The sequence below is a fragment of the Anguilla anguilla genome, chromosome 7 (assembly GCF_013347855.1).
Source record: "Anguilla anguilla isolate fAngAng1 chromosome 7, fAngAng1.pri, whole genome shotgun sequence".
Classification (NCBI taxonomy): domain Eukaryota; kingdom Metazoa; phylum Chordata; class Actinopteri; order Anguilliformes; family Anguillidae; genus Anguilla; species Anguilla anguilla.
Genome location: NC_049207.1, coordinates 42,312,190 through 42,331,425, shown reverse-complemented (window position 1 = coordinate 42,331,425; position 19,236 = coordinate 42,312,190). Strand labels below are relative to the sequence as shown.

The 19,236-nt window shown below is 48.1% G+C and overlaps 2 protein-coding genes across 4 annotated transcripts; both read left to right on the top strand.

Moving 5' to 3' along the window:
* Positions 1–636: 636 nt before the first annotated feature.
* LOC118230986 (F-box only protein 10-like) lies at positions 637–13,964 on the top strand. Of its 2 annotated transcripts, none has more exons than XM_035424347.1 (11): positions 637–1,437; positions 2,453–3,061; positions 3,650–4,522; positions 5,516–5,665; positions 6,798–6,934; positions 7,215–7,285; positions 8,058–8,210; positions 9,864–10,178; positions 10,852–11,159; positions 11,445–11,635; positions 12,080–13,964. In XM_035424347.1, exons 2-11 carry the CDS (start codon positions 2,477–2,479, stop codon positions 12,264–12,266), a joined length of 2,970 nt encoding a protein of 989 aa, XP_035280238.1. In that variant the 5' UTR covers positions 637–1,437; positions 2,453–2,476; the 3' UTR covers positions 12,267–13,964. The 2 variants fall into 2 exon arrangements, with proteins under 2 accessions (XP_035280238.1, XP_035280237.1); XM_035424346.1 differs by having other exon boundaries at positions 639–1,437; positions 10,849–11,159.
* An 85-nt stretch (positions 13,965–14,049) lies between these two features.
* LOC118232330 (zinc finger and BTB domain-containing protein 5-like) lies at positions 14,050–19,185 on the top strand. Of its 2 annotated transcripts, none has more exons than XM_035427237.1 (2): positions 14,050–14,865; positions 17,042–19,185. In XM_035427237.1, the coding sequence occupies exon 2, from the start codon at positions 17,044–17,046 to the stop codon at positions 19,153–19,155; it is 2,112 nt and encodes a 703-aa protein (XP_035283128.1). In that variant the 5' UTR covers positions 14,050–14,865; positions 17,042–17,043; the 3' UTR covers positions 19,156–19,185. The 2 variants fall into 2 exon arrangements, with proteins under 2 accessions (XP_035283128.1, XP_035283127.1); XM_035427236.1 differs by lacking the exon at positions 14,050–14,865 and adding an exon at positions 14,945–16,731 and having other exon boundaries at positions 17,041–19,185.
* Positions 19,186–19,236: the final 51 nt, after the last annotated feature.

The following is a 19,236-nucleotide window of genomic DNA, read 5'->3' as shown; positions in this document are numbered from 1 at the left end:
GTTGCATTGAGACAAAATACTTTGCCAAAAGGATTTATGTCACACATATTCACAGCCCTAAATGATTATTCAAAATAAATCCCAGCAAAGACAATGTGCATTAATATGTTTCACTGGGATGCAAAATGATAGCCTATTCATGGCTGTGTTCCATTGTGCATATTCTGCCGTCCGTTAGCATGGAGCAATGCAAAGGACTTTCAGAAGAAACAACATAAACGGTTGTTGACTGTCACAAAAAGGAATTTATTCCAAGGCAACAGTTGGAAATGTACAAAACCTGATTCCATCTTTGGGACATGGAGTCTCCCAAACTATCATCAGATGCCACCCCCATTAATGCATAATTTTGAGAAAAGTCTTTTTAAACTTGATTCCACTTTATTATTAATATATTTATTAAGTCCAGTATTTTCCACGTTTGAAAAAAAAAAAAAAAAAAAAACCTTTGTAGGCCTACCCGTAGCCTATTGATAATGTATAATATTAATGAGCATGATTAACTGTGGTCCAGTATATTAAATTACATTGGCACCCTATAGGTCCCAAATGTAGGCTATTTTGTGCAATGCCTGTATTTGGGGGTATTGGGGGGTGGGGAAGAGGTTGAATAAAACTGCATAAATATATTGGCTAATCAATCCATAAACTCCTCCCTCCGTCATTCTACACTCAAACACAGTCATCCATGCTTAGTGTTGGTAGGACCGACTTATGCGTGCAGCAACATACAGTACCGCGTATTTTTTAGTAAATGGGTATTTTTTATCTAAAATCATCTATACTGTTGCCAGGAGCCTGAACCGGAAAGACACCGAAGTGGAAAAGAAAACCTGTTGGGTTTCATCCAGAGACTATAAAAAGGTTTCATCTGACGTTGACGCAGCGGTTTATGCTTTACAAAAAAAAGAAAAAAAAAAAGAAAACCTTCATTGTCGGCTTCTTTAAAACTAGGATACAAAGCTGCAGCCGCCGTGCATTTATATGTCAAACAGCGGCATGAAAATAGGACGGCGGTTCTTTGTGAAACGTTATGCTGGACTACAACAAAGGACCAACGACGACATCTGCCGACACCAAAATCAACAATATAACTGTCAACAACACCACGGGAAGATACGTAGCAGCGATGTGAAGAGTTTGCCCGTTTGGAAAACAAATTAGATGGCTGCTGATATCCAGTTAGCTTTACAGAACAGAATAAGATACCGAAACCACAGGCTGCCTCCTTCTATAGGGCATCCCCCACCCTGCATAACCCAACCGAACACGTATTTCCACGCTTTTGTGGTAAAGGAAAGGGGATGGCGCTGGAGCAGAGGACATGGTCTTGACTTCTTTATCCTGACGTTTTTATGTTCGGGGAGTATTGTGTTTGGGTTCCGAGAATAGAAAGGAATCAGGAAAATATGAGAATGCATTTGTCACTATTAAAAGGTAAGATATATTTTCTGTTCATATTCACTAGTCTTTTAGTCTTTCGAGGCTGGTTGGAAACTTGGCACATCTGCAAATATTTGAGAACGACATCGGTGCCATCAATTCCAAGGTTACGAAGGCATGCGAAGCGCAAATGCTTTGGCTCAGCAAGCATCGAAGCCGAAGTAGTGTATTGATGACGACCGGCCTACAATGTCATTTTTGTATTTTTGGTGTAGCTGACTATAAATTCACAAGCAATTACTTCAGAATTGTTTCTGGAACAAAGTTTCTCTCATCAGCACGTGTCATAGAGATACTGCGCATCGAATAAGTCCCATGACCAGGTTTGTTTATGTGTAGCAAAACCACGAACCAAATATCAAGTGAATTTGTAAATAAATGTGATGTGGACCATCATTTCTTTGCCGAATTTACAAATATAGTTGAATGTTGCTCTTCCCGTACACGCTGTAAGTATAATTGTTGACCTGCGTCAAAAGGGAAATACAGTGACATTTTTGTATCGAACCAAATATATATATAGCCTGAAGTGCCACTGAATGAAGTAGCCTAATGATTTATTTATCTCTTGCTTATTTTAATGCACTGCCTTCTGAGGAACTCAAAGCATTTGTTGTTAAAACGTCTTTCATGATTGTGTGTTTACACACACACACCCTTGTGTGCAATAAAAAATAAAATAAAAGTATCTTACTGATTGCGGTGCTGGTGATTATAATTCTAAAATAATTTGTCAGTGCACAGTCTACTTTCATTAGCGTGATTGACTACAACACATTTCCACAGACAAAGGTACCAGGCACAGAAACACAGTGCAACAGTTGCATAACAATATACATTGTGTGTGTGTACGTTTGTATGTGTGTGCATGTATGTGTGCGTGTTGTGACTCAGTACTTGTATTTTACCACAAAATGGTGTGTTTCGTCAACTCAGTAATTCTCATTCTCGTGAGATATTGCAACTGCATTCCTAAATCTGACTCCTAAACCCAAATCCCCGTTTTCAGTGTCTGGGGCAGGACGGGCGTGATATGGAGGTGGCCGGTCTGCCGGTGGAGCTGTGGCGGGTGATTCTGGCCTACCTGCCCCTGCCGGACCTGGGCCGCTGCAGCCTGGTGTGCCGGGCGTGGCGGGAGCTCATCCTCAGCCTGGACAAGACGCGCTGGCGCCAGCTCTGCCTGGGCTGCCCCGAGTGCCGCCACCCAAACTGGCCCAACCGCCCGCACCTGGAGCCCCCGTCCTGGAGGGAGGCCCTGCGGCAGCAGGCCCTGGCCAGCCGCACCTGGACCCGGAACGGGCCCGAGCCGGACTCGGCCGCCTGCCTCTACCTGTTCCGCCGCAAGAAGGACCGGCGGACGTGGCGCGTGGGGCCCGGGCTGGAGCACGAGACCCTGCGCGGGGCCCTCTCGGCGGCGGGGGCCTACGACCGGGTGGTCCTCCACCCCGGCGTGTACGAGGAGCAGACGGAGGTGGCGCTGAAGGTGCCCGTGGAGATCGTGGGCAAGGGGAAGCTGGGCGAGGTGGCGCTGCTGGTTAGCATCGATCAGCAGTGCCCCACCGCCCGGCTCTGCAACCTGGTGTTCATGCCGGCCTGGTTCTCCCCTGTGGTGTACAAGGTCAGAGTTGGTACTGGGAGGGTCGTGTGTGTGTGTGTGTGTGTACGTGTGTGTGTGTTTCTGTCAGTGTGTTCAATGAGAATGCTGCCATGTCATCTTATGTGAGTTCAGAGAATGATTACAGGGTTAGCGAGCTAACTTAAGCTTTAACCTTGGGTTTTCTGTATACCCCCCCATATAGATGAGTAAAGTTTTTTAATGTTGAATGGACGGCGTGTAGCACAGTGGGTAAGGAACTGGGCTTGTAACCGAAAGGTCGCAGGTTCGATTCCCGGGTAGGACACTGCCGTTGTACCCTTGAGCAAGGTACTTAACCGAAATTGCTTCAGTATATATCCAGCTGTATAAATGGATACAATGTAAAATGCTATGTAAAAGTTGTGTAAGTCGCTCTGGATAAGAGCGTCTGCTAAATGCCTGTAATGTAATGTAATGAATGCTTATCTGTTGTTGTCCCTGGTGCTCTGCGGAATGGATTTATATGCCCAAAATTGTCAAGTCTCTAAGCTTATGTCATAGTTTTAAGTCTCTTGAGTGAAGAAAGTGACTTAAAACTTTTTTATTTTATGTCTCTCTGCCTCCTCTCAGACATCATCGGGTCACGTTCAATTGGACAACTGCAACCTGGAAGGGGGCCAGCTTCAGGTCCGGGGCCCTGGGACCTGCCAGGCCCGGTACTGCTCCTTCGGCCAGGCCAGCGGGGCCCACTTCCAGGGCGTGGCCCTCAGCCTGCTGGAGAGCTGCGACTTCTCCGGGAGCGAGACGGCCTCCGTCACCGTGGAGGGCCCGCCCGTCTCCGACCGCAACTGGGCCTGCCGGCACCTGGCCGCCTTGGCCAAGTCGTCCGCCGCTCCGTTTGCCACGGCCGCCGCCTCGGGGGCGGGGCCTGCTGCTTTGGGGGCGGGGCCCGCCGCGGCCGACTCGGACGCCGCCCGCCCCGAGAGGGCGGACGGGCTCCCCGGCGCCCTGCCCCTGGGCGTGGCCTCGACTCCGGAGGACCCGTGGAGGAAGGGGGGGCGCTGGTGCAGGGACGGAGGGGGGGCGGCGGAGGACTGCGGGGAGGGGACCGTGATCGAGGACGGCTGCAGCGAGAGCGAGCCCAGCGAAGAGGAAGACGAAGGAGAGGGGGAGGAGGAGGATGTTGACCAAGAGGAGGGCCGGGAAGCCTCCGGACCGGAGGCGTACAAGCTCTCCTACAGCCGCCACGGCCTGTCCCACCTCCTGGGGCCGTCCCGCGACTCCTCCTCCGCGCCCCCCGAGCCGTGCTCCCTCCAGCAGGAGCTCCAGAGGGACCGGGAGGCCCAGGCGCTGGCCGGCTCGGTCCAGGGCTGCCTGCTGCGACGCTGCCTGTTTCGGGACGGGAAGGGGGGCGTGCTGGTCTGCAACCACGGCCAGGCCTGGCTGGAGGGCAACGTCTTCCGCGGCCTGACCTACGCCGTGCGCTGCATCCAGAACGCCAAGGTGCCCCCTCCGTCCGTACGTCCCTGTGATAATGGAGACGTAATGGGATGATAGTGCCTGTCGCGCGGAGCAGATGAAAGGACACTCTTGCGCCTTTCTTGTAATGGGCTTGGCAGAGATAAAGTGCGCTGTAATGATCTTGACATCAAAAGGCAATAATAATGACCTACATCCAGGCACCTCTTCCGTCTGAGCTGTCTGAGATGTCTTTAATCATGTTACTGTCTGCCAGAGAGCAGCGTCTGGCTACAAGGACAGACATCGCTCACTGACATCCATATTATTCCATTTTCTTGTCTGACAATAAATAAATACATAGACACACAGATAGATAGATAGATCAATAGATAGATAGATAGATAGGCAGGTAGATAGGTAGGTAGATATATTATTTTTAAAAATGACCTTGTACAAAACCTCACAGTCCAACTTGAAACGTATGGTACTGTGGAAAAATACACCTAGGGAAAGTGTTTGAATCAGTGCTTTGAGAATATATTGATCTGCCTCGTTTTGCCTACTGGCTTGCTTTGTACTCGTACATACTTGTTTGCAGGTTCATGAACCTGGTTTAAATATGGTTTGCTTGTTCAATGAACATTTTAAGGTGAATTTGCTAAGATTCTTTATTCAAAGAAAGCTATGAGTCCTTTGAATGCCTGATAAGTGTTCACCTCACGTATAGAATGAAAATATGACTCATTAAATCATTTGCACATCGATCAAATGAAAACCGGACAGTAAGAACCAGAATGTATCTTGTTAGTTGATGTTGCAGTATACCCACCCACCCAGCATCTTATATAAAATAATACCTGAATAATTTTGGGCAGTTTGCGCTGTGGGTGGGAGCTTCTGTACCACAGAGACAAGAATGTGTCTTGGATCTTACAATGGATTTTTTTTTTACCCTACTGTAATTTATGCTTTTTGGGGACTTTTATTTTCTTGTCTGCTCTTGCCTGATCGCCGCGCTGTCTTCCTTCCTGTCAGATTGTCATGCTGCGGAACGAGGTGTCTGGGTGCAAGGGGTCCGGCGTGTTTCTCCGCCTCTCCGCCCAGGGCCTCATTGCCGAGAACAACATCCACTCCAACGCAGAGGCCGGGCTGGATGTCCGCAAGGGGGCCAACCCAATCATCCTGGTAGCGTATCCCCGAGGCTAGGCTTCGCTGTCGAACAGCGGATGCTAGTATATTTTCAAGTGTGAGGTGGGGAAGTTCTGGGGCAAGGGTGTCCAATCCTATCTGAAAAGGGCTCACATGGATGTATTGTATTATTGTGCTTAAGTCCAAATACGTACATGTCGGCTAATTGGAGACTCTAAATTGTCCATAGGTATGAGCGTGTGAATGAATGGTGTGTGTGCGCCCTGTGATAGATTGGCGACCTGTCCACGGTGTATTCCTGCCTCCCCCCCCCAGTGCAGGCTGGGATAGGCTCCAGCACGACCAGGAGTAATAATATTATAGATGATGGATGGCATTTGTCAGCATACGCGCATGGATACAAAAAAAAAGCTGTGTCAACTTGTGTTTGATAAATCTGGCGGAATTTGTTCATTTGTTTCCAATTACGTGTAAATGTACACACAGTTTTATGAAAATGCTTGTAGGCATATTTGCAACTTCTTTTTTGGTAGAGCGCCCTACAGCATAACTGATTAGGGTATCAGCAAGATCCTATACCATTATTATAAAGCAAAGCTCAGTATTTTTTATGCACTTAGCCTCTTTCTTTATTTGTTCTTTTACTACTTAAATAATTTGAAACGCACTTAGGATAACTTTTTGAATTTTGGGCGATTTGCACTTCCATGTTCCTTTCAGCTGCCCTTTCTTTTTTATTTAACCTCAGCAAAAAGTAAAAGTTTTCTCTGTCTGCTTTTGGCCGCAGAGTTTTCACAGAGCAAATTAGTCTGAACTTAAAATGTCTCAGAGTTCAGTGCCCTAACTCATTTGAATTACACACAAGAAACAACAAAGACAAACTTGACCTCAAACTCAAAAGTCCTCCAAGCAGCCGGTGAGAGTGAATAGGAAATCAGTCAAGCAAGAGCACTGTAATAACAGAACGGAATAATTAGTGCCAAAGTAACGCTCCACTCGGGATTGGCTAATGTCCATTTTGAACTGCTTTGTTTCTTTAATAAATTACTTCAGTTCAGTTCTGTATTTGTAAGGAACAGTGTGCTTTTGGCCTTCAATTTTATTTTTATTTGCTTTAGAAATCTTTGAAAACGCTCCACCTCAGTGCTGCCTCTCTCTGTTCCCACAGTGTAACAGAATACACAGTGGCTTGCGTTCCGGAATCGTCGTCCTGGGAAACGGGAAAGGTTCCATCCGCAGCAACCAGATCTATGGAAACAAGGAAGCGGGCATCTACATCTTGTACAATGGGAATCCGGTGGTGAGGTGTGTGTGTGTGTCTGCGCATGAGTGCGTGCGTGTATTTCTGTGCAAATGCCTAATTATAGGGCTGTCAACCTGGAAAAGGGAAACTTTTCTGTCGTGTCGTAAAGAAATGGACTGTTACGTTTGATATCGAAATTGAATTGGGTTCTAACCTTAATATGAGTTAAAATGAAATTCTGATACAGACTTAATTTGGTTTGGCCTGGGCATGTTGCATAATATCACGAGCAGCCCAAAATATTTATTTTAATATTTATATTTCTTTTTTTGTGCTTTTCAGTGGGAATCACATCTTCCAGGGCCAAGCAGCTGGTATTGCCGTGAACGAGAATGGGAGGGGCCTGATCATCGGTACGCATTATTCTTTAATGGCAGTACTAGATACCGGTCCCTGTGCCTCAACCCTCTCCTCTAATAAACATGATGAAACTGAATGAATGCTGAATAATGAATGCTGCATCACCATTAATCTCATTCCTTTTCCAAAGTTGTTTAATTTCATTGATGGAAACATGAAAACCCACACGCCATATAAAATGCTCCCAAACGGTTTTATAGCTTATCTTGATGCAGATTGTTGCAGGTTGGCTGTGCCTTTAAAAGCGTTTGAGGGCATTTACCGCATTGTTTAGGTATCTATTTTCCTCAACAGTCCACCTCATAGTCTCAGCACTCTTGGCAATTATTCAGAAACTCCCATTGTAATGCTGAGCTGTAATACCTTGTCCCCGGAGGCCTGCAGTTCATCCCAATTTACAGCTCTTTTAACTGCTAATACCTTCAGAGCTGGGAAAGGATGCAGATTGTAAACTGAGTCAAGTTTTCCGTGCTTTGGCTCTCCAAAACCAGACCTGAGCGTTGTTTTACTTTATACATTTTCAAAGTGAAAATTTAGTACAAAGTGTGGTCAAAGAGCTTGGTTTACATTATTACCATGACCGCATGGACAACTCAACATTATACAGCACAGTTTTATACAGGCTTCTCAATTCCCAGTGATAACCTGGGTATATTTGACCCAGGCTAGCAGTTTCACCAGTGCTAATAATTAAACAGAACAAAAGGGTTAATGGCCATATTACATGGATTCATGTACTTTACTGCATTTTTGATCCTCTGTCAGAAAACGTGATCCGGGAAAACCAATGGGGAGGTGTTGACATCAGGAGGGGCGGCGACCCGATTCTGAAGAACAACTTCATTTGCCACGGCTACTCTGACGGAGTGGTGGTGGGAGAGAGGGGGCGGGGCGTCATTGAGGGCAACCACATCTACTGTGAGTCTGCCACCTGACTGTGCCTGCCCACTTGTCTTTCTGTCTGTCTATCTGTCTGTCTTTCAACCAGCCTGCTTGGTTGTGCTCATGTATGTGCCCTGTCTTTCTGTCTGTTTGTCTGTCCACCTGTCTGCTTGTCTGCCTAGGGAGAGATGTGTTCATCAAGGGCAGCTACTGTGAGTGCACCACCTGTCTGTCCATCTGTCTGTCCCATAGGAGCTCACAATAAGCTCCTGCATCTGTGAGTGCTTTAATGTCTGTCTGTCTAGTGTAATGGGGATATTCATCACTGCAGTGTGTCCTTTGGTGCTTTATATTTAAGGTGGGCCACCTTAAAAAAAAAAAAAACAATGGTTTCACTTTAACTGAATAGGTGGGAAATCTGAAAAAATCCATCAAGTTATTTGTAGAGCCAACAGTTTATCTCCACCACCTGATCTTCAGGGATTTAAACTTGTATTTCAATGGTTATCCTCTAGGGGTCCCCACAGGCACTTCAACCACACAGTCAAGTGACTGATCGTACAATTTCGTTTTTAATTGAGCCATTTATAAAAACAATTTGTTTATGTATGGGATCAACTAATTGTTTTTATCAATGGAAAGCAAAAGCAAACATGGATGGACGTTTAAATGATACGAGAATCATGTCTGAGCGAACAAGTGAAGCTGTATCCACCCGGTACACTGCATAACGATGAACTGAATTTGTTTTGCACGACTTGAAATTTATCAATAAATCCCAAGGAGCCAACAATAGACCACCATTTGAAAAAGAAGAAACATGAATTAAGGCCTAAGCTCAACACAGAGTCAGACTACATCTGTCAGCATTGGAAAAGACTTGAGCGGTGATAATGTCATTCAAGATTTAACAGATGCATTCGTAATGACAAATTCTGTCAGCTCGACAGCTTCAACAGAAATATGTACAGCAGACCGCTACTTTGCATAAAATAAAAATTCAAGAAGTGATTGAAACAACTGATAGCATATCTGTGGTCACGGACGAACCAACAGATGGAACAGAGAATTCTGTTTTACATATATTATTTGTTCAAGAGAAATCTCTCACAATCGTTCTGAAAGTTTTCCTTGTTGACAGTGTACCTAATTGTAACTGACATAAATCAAGTAATATATTAAAAGCATATAAAGACATCTTGAAAAGTTTGTTGCCATATTCACTGCATTTAACTTGCAATGCTCACATTATGGCACTAGTGAGTAGTGCTTGTCAATTAATTTCCCTGAAGTTGAAAAAAACTTGTGGCCACTGTCAATAAAGTTTTTGAACAAGGGGAGATAAAACTGGTGGCCCTACTTATTTGACTGCAGCCCTCCCAACGTAGCGATTTTTTCAGCCATGTAAAGTTATCTCATGCCATAAACCTTTTTAAACAATCAAATCGCACATTCATTGAATATTGCTTTCAAGGTAACAGCGCAGTGAAAGTGAAGTAATTGCAGTACCCAGCCACTGCTCAGCTCCGCACCACCACTTTACCTAACAAATTTACTAAAGGAAACGCTGTACTGTAATGCCGCTGTCTCTTTTTTGAACTTTGTATTTGTTTGTGTGCCTCTGTAAAATCCTGGACGGGAAGGGGAGGAGAGGAGTTGAGTGACAGGCCGCCCTCTCTGTCGCCACAGGTAACAGGGGCTGCGGCGTGTGGGTGATGTCATCCAGCCTCCCCCAGCTCTCCAGGAACAGCATCTCGCACAACCGCATCTACGGCGTGGCCGTCTTCTGCCGCAAGGACAGCCAGGGTGGCGGGCGTGGCGACGGGTACCCGTCCGGGCAGGGGGCCGGGGGAGGGGCGGGAGGAGGGGCGAACGAGAACTTCAACGAGGAAGGGGAGCTGCTGGCCTGGGAGAGCGACCTGGACAGCGAGGACGAGCGCTTCTCGTCGCGGCGACCCGTCACCGTGGCGCTCGTGGAGGGCAACAGCATCAGCAACAACGGAGGTGAGAGCTTGGGGAGCGGCCATTTTGAAAAGAGGAATTTGGAAGATCTGCAGACAGACAGACTGAAAACTAGAATATTTCCATTCCTCAGATTAGGAAATGCACAAACGATTTAGGACAGAGCTACCCTGAGGCAAATAGTTTCACTGTATGGTGACAGGATTAAATATGCATTATTATTATTTGTATTATTATTATTATGTTAGGAAAATAAAAGGAGGGGGTGACAGTGGTGCAGTGAATAGCACTGTTGCCTTACTGCAAGAAGGTACCAAGTTCAAATCCCTTTCTGTGTGGAGTTTGTATGTTCTCCCTGTGTGTTTATATGTTCTCTTTCCACCTGGTACTCTGGTTTCCACAGTCCAAAGACATACGGTGGGCTAACTGGAGGCTCTAAATTGCCCATAGGTATGAGTGTGTGAGTGAATGGTGTGTGGGCCCTGTGATGGATTTACAGCCTGTCCAAGGTGTATTCCTGCCCCTCACCCACTGCATGCTGGGATAGGCTTTAGCTACCCCCGCGACCCTGACTAGGAATAAGCAGTTTATAAAATGGACAAATGGAATGAAAGGAAGAAAATATTGGCAGGTGAGGTGTTGGGAGAGGGTGTTGGGCTAGGAGTGTAGTGTCATTATGTTTCTGCCTGTGCCAATCTCCCCCCACCCTCAGCAGTGGGGCTGTACGTGAAGAGCAGCGAAGCCCTGAACGCCGTGGGCAACGTGTTGCGCGGCAACGGAGGCGCGGGCGTGGCCTTGCTCCAGAGCGCCCAGCTCTCCCGGCTCGTCGCCAACTGCATCTGCGGCAACGGGCGCGCGGGCGTCACCGTGGCGGCCGGCTGCCGCGCCGAGCTGCGCGGCAACGGCATCTACGACAACCGGGGCCCCGGCGTCAGCTCCCGCGGCGACGGGCAAATCGTGGAGAACGACGTGGTGGGGAACCGGGGCTGCGGGCTACGGCTGAGGGAGTCCGCCGACATCAAGGTGGGCGGGCGACGCGAGTTCTATTCGGTCGTTTTTTTGGGCACGGCAAAGGTGTAAAATCCAGGTTCAGAAAGTAAAAGTCCATCCCAGAAATTTGTTCCAATCGCTAGGGCTAATTAGCACAATTGTTCAGCCAGCAGGTGGAACCACTTAGTGAAATCAGCTGGCTGAGTTCACGGGTGGAAGAAACACGTGGAAGGACTTTTACTTTCTGAACAGCTGGACTTTTCACCTCTCGGGCGCAGTGGTGAAACCTGAGTCCGTTGCTCTCCGTCCTTCCCCCAGGTGTTGAGGAACCGCGTTCAGTCCGCGCGCGGGTGTGGCATCGTGGTGTTGGAGCAGGTGAAAGGGGTGGTGCAGGAGAACCTGGTGTTCCAAGGTTGGGCCGACTGCACCAAACCTCTGCTCCATCGAGATCCTGGCAACAACACCTGTGTGCTGCTCAACAACACCTTGCTAGCGCGTGGCAGAAAAAGGCAAGCATACACACTACTGCCATATCGCAGTGGATGCTTTACCGTTGTAGTGTAGTTAATGTATTTGTATTGTCTGACTTTCCCTGAGACCACTAACAAAGTCATTAAATTATTAGTATCCATGACATTTCAACTCACAGGGAGAACGTACACACAAAAATATGGCTGGGTACTGACTAACAAAGCAATCATAAAAGGAGAAAGATAGTTGCACACTCTACTGTGCTCCCAGCTAGTAATTTATTACAAAAAAACCCCCCAAGTTTGACACAATATCTTCTTTAGGGTGTAAGGTTTTACATAAAAGAGGAATGATATTCGCACACTCCTCAGCGTGAAGAAGACACTGTGTCGAAATCTTTTTGTACTAAACTACTTGGGACCGTAGAAGAGTCTGCAACCATCTTTCTCCTTTTATCCTCCTCTTTCCCTCGTCTCTTTCAGTAACAGGCAGACAGACCCCCCTTGGGCCTTGGAGAACCCTCCTCCACGCCCCCAACCAGAAGGCCAGCCCACCAGTGCCCCCTCTGGCCCCCCCGCCCAACGTAGCATCGCCATCGCGACCAGGATCACAGCCAGGGTGGAGAGCGGCTGCCATAACAACGGCAGCATCTTCTGCACCATCCTTTGAGTTCTGCTGTCCCTTCCCAGTACGGTCGCACTCCCAAGGAGGAATAGAGCCCCGCTGCAGTCCTTGTGCACTGATGTGGAGCTACAGTAGGCTTCTGTGACCTCACAAACACCTTTGAACTCACCAGTCCTCTGAAAATTCCAGAACAAATCTGGGCCATCCAGACCTTGGGTGTTTGCGTGAGGCCCGACTGTCTGGGTCACTGCCAAATCTGACCAGGAAAGCCCCCCTGTGCCCAGTAAGAGTCCCTGTACTGATGAGGGGGTGGTGCCTAGGGTGCCAGAAGTGCCTGTCTATGACTGCTTCACACAGTTCCGGTGCAGTTATGTCACATGTCCTTCTCGCCTCACTCTTCTCAGTACCCATGACGCAACTCTCTGAGCCTGCCCAAGTTATAAGTAAAGTTAATTATACACTGTCAGACCTAAGTAGATATCATAAACCACTGATACAGCCATCAGAGGTTTGCCACTGTGGGCTATGCTTTGAAGATCCAGTTGACTCATAAAAGCTGGTACGCATTTTATAACCAAGAGGTGAGACTTTGTTTCATATTGATCTGGTAATAGTTGGCCTTATTGTACTTAAGGGGTTAAAAAAAGAAGGAAAAAAAAACTGCTTTAATGCTCTGCAATAACTGTACTTATATGTATTTAGCATTGCTATTCCTTGTCTGTGATCTTAACCAACATCAACTTTATGTTCCTTTTTTAGAATTTCAGTTTCGGTTATTACCCCTTATCATGAGCCCTTATAAAGCTTTGAGACCATTTAATTTTACATTTCCTCTTCAATATCCTTTATCAGTATTAGCAGATCCCAATGCTATATTTCTGTTGACTTTGTTATCACCATTATACACTTTATTTCACAAGACATTTGAGACTGAAGGGCATATGCCAATACAAAGGGCAATCCTTTGTTTTAATTGTCTCCTGTAGTTTGTCTGCTGTAGTTTTTCAGCTAAATACAGATCTGATGCAGTGTGTTACATAATGAAATAATTTACACAATTTATTTACTTTAGTACATGAACTCATTAAAGCACTTTGATGTTTGATATAGAGATTTGAAAATGCATTGGTTTGTTAGACGAAGCTAGCTTTCATGTTCCCACGTTTGATATTTTTTCAAAAAAATATTCCGTGTGATAACCAGAGCTGGGCTGCCATGCTGATTCTGAGATTTGCGATATTATCAGTGTACGTGGTCACTGATATTGCTTGTGTTTGCCCATTTCTTAACTAAACTTATTCATTCACCACCATCTCCCAGCTATGAATGATAAAGATTTTAATAATTATCACTTTATGAAACCCTCACATATTTGCATGTACAATTGAAAACTGGACTTAAATCTTCAATATCTAAATTTCTAGTGGCCTGACAACTTAATTGTAAGGCATCAAGTAAGCCAGGATTGATATGTAAATACTTGGCATTACAACATATTATGGTATTAGGCTACATGGAGATGAACCCTGATGCAGTAGCTTGCTCTTTCATTTGGTATATAATCTCAACAAAAACAAGTTTTTAATGTAAAATGCCAAGTTACTCATGCATACAAAGAACTGTCTATAGGCCATTCAAAACTTGCAAAGGCCTTCCATTAAAAGTATTAATATTAAAATGAGGCCAAGTTACAACAAACAACATTGGCTGTCCTAGCTCAAAATAAACAAGCTCTATTCCTAAGTGCTAAATGCTGCACAATGTTTCCTAAATTATTTCATGTAACTTGGCCCTGTGTTTTTTCCTCTTACCATCTGATGAGAATCGCACAAACCTTTGCGTGTGCATCCAAACAATCAACATCTCTATCACCTATTGGTTTTTCTTTTGTTCAGCCTTTTAGAGTAGACTCTGCTGTGTATGTCAACTGGAAAGGCATTCAAGACAGAAGCAGGAAAACTTGCTTGTGACCCCATGCCCTCAGAAAGCCTCATTGAAACAGGTTCAGTCCAGTGACACAATTCCACTAAATTCAAGTCCTGTAATAATTTCTGCAATTTACTGGTTTACTAAGTGTTTCAGACTGGTCCAGGTATGTTTCATCAGAGCATATACTATTCTGTAAAACATCTTGCAAACATATCTTGCCATCAAAATTCTTAAAATTGGCCTACATTTTTATTTCTATTCTATTCCATTAATTTCTATATAGTCCAAAACCAAATTAAATTAATTACTGGCAAGTTAACAATGTTCAGCTATTAGCAAAAACTTTCTTTATACCCACTGAAGCAGCTAGTGCTCCCCAGAAAATGTAACGGTTCTACATTAGGAAGTTGAATGAATCCAGTGACTCAAAAGGGATTTGTTTTCCCGTCCGTAGTTAGAGTGGGGCTGCTTAGGCAGTCTGTTTCCCGTTCCGTTTGTCCAGGTTTTGCAGGAAAGGGGAGGGGGCTTCCTTCGTTGGATATTCTGTTTTGACTCGCAACCCTGTTCATCCGGAGGTTATGGAAACTGGGTGATCCTCCGTTTAGCCTACTGAGAATATCTGGACAATGCGCCGAGTCTGACCACCACGCGGCCTTCTGAGCGCCGAAAACGAGAAAGACGAGAATCTGTCAATCGGCGGAAACGAACGTTACAGGTGAATGGGTTATTCTAGGAGAGACTTACAAATTACAGACCCACTGTCTGTGTGTTTTTCTCTCCAACAACTGTCTGTAACCTACAACACGCCTGCGTAGAGACAAGCTTTCCAATGCAACGACAGAATGAATAGATCGCATTCAGGCAGCTAGTTAGCTAACTTCGCTGCTAGCTAGCTACAGTGTAAGCAAATAGAAAGGGCAAGGGAGCTAGTTCAGTGTTTTGTAGCCAGTTTTCACAGTTCAGTTAGCTGACGTTGGCTAGGAAGCTATTCTAATGCAATTCCACCATAATCTGGATACAAACCACTATCAGTCGGATATAGCTTTATTTCTTTCGGCCTTGTTGAGACTTTTGTGTGGGTTTGACGTTAGCTAGCTCAAGGTAGCCAACTAACGTTTGGGTTGGCTAGCTAGTTAGCCAGTTCATGCATTTTATGTTATGTTAGCTATAGTCTATGCATTTTAGTTATAAGATGGTTTACAAAAATGCGTTTTATTTCTTTCCAACAAGAACATAATTGTTCTTGCTAGGTTGATACATAAACAAAATGTCGCTGGCGGTATGGGAACCGCTGGAACTGGCTGGCTAACTTTAGCTAGGTAGCTAGCCAGCTAGTTACTAATACTGACGTGTGACAATGCCTGTGGTGGATGTCGCATGGCGTTTGCCAGCCATCTACAGTTGTATTTACCAAGCGTTGAACAAATTATAAATTTGACTTGTTTATTCAAAATGTAGCCTAAACGTAGCGTATCTAGTTGCGGTTATTATAAGTTACCAGTCTATATCATATATCTGAACTGTCCAAGCTGGCTACAAAGAATGGATGGTCAACAACAGACACAATCAGCTGGACTATCCCGCATTGCGTGCTATCCGCAGCATTTTACCATTATTTCCCTATGTCGTTTTGTAAACGATTACTGTCCACATTCCATATATTGTCTCATTTTCTCTTGCTGTGTAACGTTAGCGTCAGCCATGATGTACCATTGACTTCGATACTTGCAGCTAGCGTAACATAACATTACACAGAGAGTTGTCTGGAGGGCGAGGTGGCGGCGCCCAGACTCAGACACGTTACCTTGAATGAACCGATTCTGGCTGCAGACACACAGACTACCCGGTCTATACCGCCTTTGTTGGGTTAGCTTGCATTAATTCGGGCGACCACTTTATCTACCTTTGCTATCGGTAGGACGTACGAACAACAGCAATCTCATTCTGCATTTTATTTGGAGTAACGGTTTCCAAATGAGGCGTGGTTTTGAGCGAGTGATTGCCTGAAATGAATGGATAGAATACGTCACGGCGGCGAATGCGATTAAATTAAGGGATATTTGCTTGCACGTCTACGCTGATTGATCCTGTTTCAGTGATTTGTTTGTTTTGTATAGGACACGTTCATAACTGCTCCTGGTTTGATAATGAGGCTTGCAAAAATAGTTAGCTAACGTTACTGCAATTTATCATATCAAAGAGACGCATTTTCTTTTCTGTGTAATTTCTAACCTGGTACTTCCTGGTCCTCATGGAGTAGTCTAGCCTACCCCCTTATATGTTGTTTAATTCTAACATTAACTAATTACTGAGGTGTTAGAGCTGTTAATTGGACACTTGTCTAATGAGGGATGATTTACTGTCTTAATGCCGCATTGTGTTCGGTACAGATATTCATTTTTAAAAGGATGAATACTTCTTATTCATTTGAAGACTTTTAATCAGTCAGATGAGTTCTCTTACAACTATTGCTTCGTTTTCTCTTATGAGCTCTGGCAAATTATTCCTTGAGAGGTTACATCTTTCCTTGACGAGTTGGTACACCTACAGCTGAATTCCAAAATCCTCAGTGTGGAAACCTGTATGTATGATAAAAAAACACCAATTTGAATAATTTTACCAATCTGCAACAAGATAATAAATATAAATACTTTCATGCCACCTCTAAAATTAATATATTTGTGAATACCATTTATTGGTAAGATATATGTGCAGCAAAGCTTGATGCAACATGTATATTTGTGAATATTGTCATGGTTGTATTTACTCGGCTTATTTTCAGTATTCATTTCCTATATTTCCTATGTTATAATATGATGTGTTTATGCATTTATTCATGCTAAATTATTGTATTTTTTATCGCTTTATTCCTGTCTGCTGCCGTTTTTAGGGCATGGATTTCCCCGGGCACTTTGACCAGATCTTCCAGCAGCTGAACTCCCAGCGGCTGCACGGCCAGCTGTGCGACTGCGTGATCGTGGTGGGCAGCCGGCACTTCAAGGCCCACCGCTCGGTGCTGGCCGCCTGCAGCACGCACTTCCGGGCGCTCTTCACGGTCGCCGAGGGCGACGGCAGCATGAACATGATCCAGCTGGACAGCGAGGTGGTGACGGCCGAGGCCTTCGCCGCCCTGGTGGACATGATGTACACGTCCACGCTCATGCTGGGCGAGAGCAACGTGATGGACGTGCTGCTGGCCGCCTCCCACCTGCACCTCAACGCCGTGGTCAAGGCCTGCAAGCACTACCTGACCACCCGCACCCTGCCCATGTCCCCGCCCACTGGGGACAGGACCGCCCACCACCACCACCAACCGGACCAGCAGCAGGGCCCCCCGGCCGGCTCCGCCTCCCGGCTCCAGCGCTCCTTCCTGCTGCAGCAGCTGGGCCTCAGCCTAGTCAGCTCCGCCCTGGGGGGGATGGACGAGGCGGGGCGAGGGGGAGGGGGAGGGGGAGGCGGAGGCGGGGGGGCGGTGGAGCAGCGCGCCTCCTTCCCCATCCGCAGGTTCCACAAGCGCAAGGCCTCCTCCTCCTCGCTGATGACCCCCGAGGACAGGCAGAGGCAGAGGCTCCGCCCCCTCCTGGACCCGGAGGACCCCCTCCTAGCGAGGGCGGGGGAGGGGGGCGGAGGGCTCCTCTCCCCGGACTCCCTCAGGGCGGGCGACGAGCCCAAGCCGGAGACGGGCGGCGAGGAGGAGAAGTACGGCGGGGGCGGAGCTCAGGAGGACGCGCAGATGCCCAGCCAATCGGACGGCGGGCGGGAAGGCGGGCCGGGGAAGGAGGAGCCGGGCGAGGGGGTCGTCGTCAAGGTGAAGGAGGGCGCGGAGGACGAGGAGGAGCCGCAGCACGTGCGGGTGGTGGTGAAGGCCGAGCCCCTGAGCTCCCCGGAGCCGCCGGACGAGGCCAGCGACGCCGCCTCCCAGGCGGAGGGCAGCGACCACGCCGAGCCCGGCGCCGACAAGATCGAGCTGAGCCCCGAGAGCAGCGGCCGCAGCTCCTCCGGCCCCCAGTCCAGCACGGACCCCCGCGCCGGGGACGGGGGCCCGGGCAGGGAGGGCCCCGGCGAGGACGGCGGGCGCAGGGGCCCCGGGGGCGGGGCGGCGACGGGAGGCGACGGCGGCGCGGACAGGAAGCAGGGCTTCAGCGTCTCCGGCTTCCTGTGCGCCCAGGGCTTCGGGGAGCCGGGCCCCGGGTCGGCCGGGGACGACAGCCTGCCCAACACCACCACGGCGGAGTGCCGCCTGGACGGGGAGGCGCGCGGGTTCCTCCGGAGCCCGGGGTCGCTCAACGGCCCGTCGTCCTCCGCGGCGCACCCCGGCGCGCTCCACGCCCACCAGCACTTCCTGTCCGGCGAGCCGCACCCTTTCGGCGACGTCCACCCGGACGCCCTCTTCCTGCGGCCCGTCGAGGACGGGCTCGGCTACCGGCGGGTGGGCGGGGCCGACCAGTTCGCCCTAGACTTTCAGCGCTCCAGCCTGGGCTTGCACTCGCTCGCCCGTTCCTCCAGGGGGGGCGGGGGCGGGGGCGCGGCGAGCCTGGGGTTCCCCGGCTACCGTCGAATCGCCCCCAAAATGCCCCCCAACGGGGGAGGGGGTCCCCTGCACGCGGACGGCGGCCAGCTCCCGGACGCCTCTTCTTCCTCCGGAGCAGCGGGGGGCGCCATGCTCATGAACGGGGTCGGGTACGAGGGCGCGGGGGGGGCGCAGGCCGCGCCCCCTCAGCTGACCAGGGCGTCGGCCGACGTCCTCTCCAAGTGCAAGAAGGCGCTGTCGGAGCACAACGTCCTGGTGGTGGAGGGCGCCCGCAAGTACGCCTGCAAGATCTGCTGCAAGACCTTCCTGACGCTGACGGACTGCAAGAAGCACATCCGCGTGCACACGGGCGAGAAGCCCTACGCCTGCCTCAAGTGCGGCAAGCGCTTCAGCCAGTCCAGCCACCTGTACAAGCACTCGAAGACCACCTGCCTGCGCTGGCAGAACAGCAACCTGCAGAGCTCCATCCTCTGATCCGCCCCAACCGCACCCTAACCCCTCCCCTCGCCAAAAAAAAACGGGCACGTCTCCCCCCCTTTGGATCACAGGGTCCAT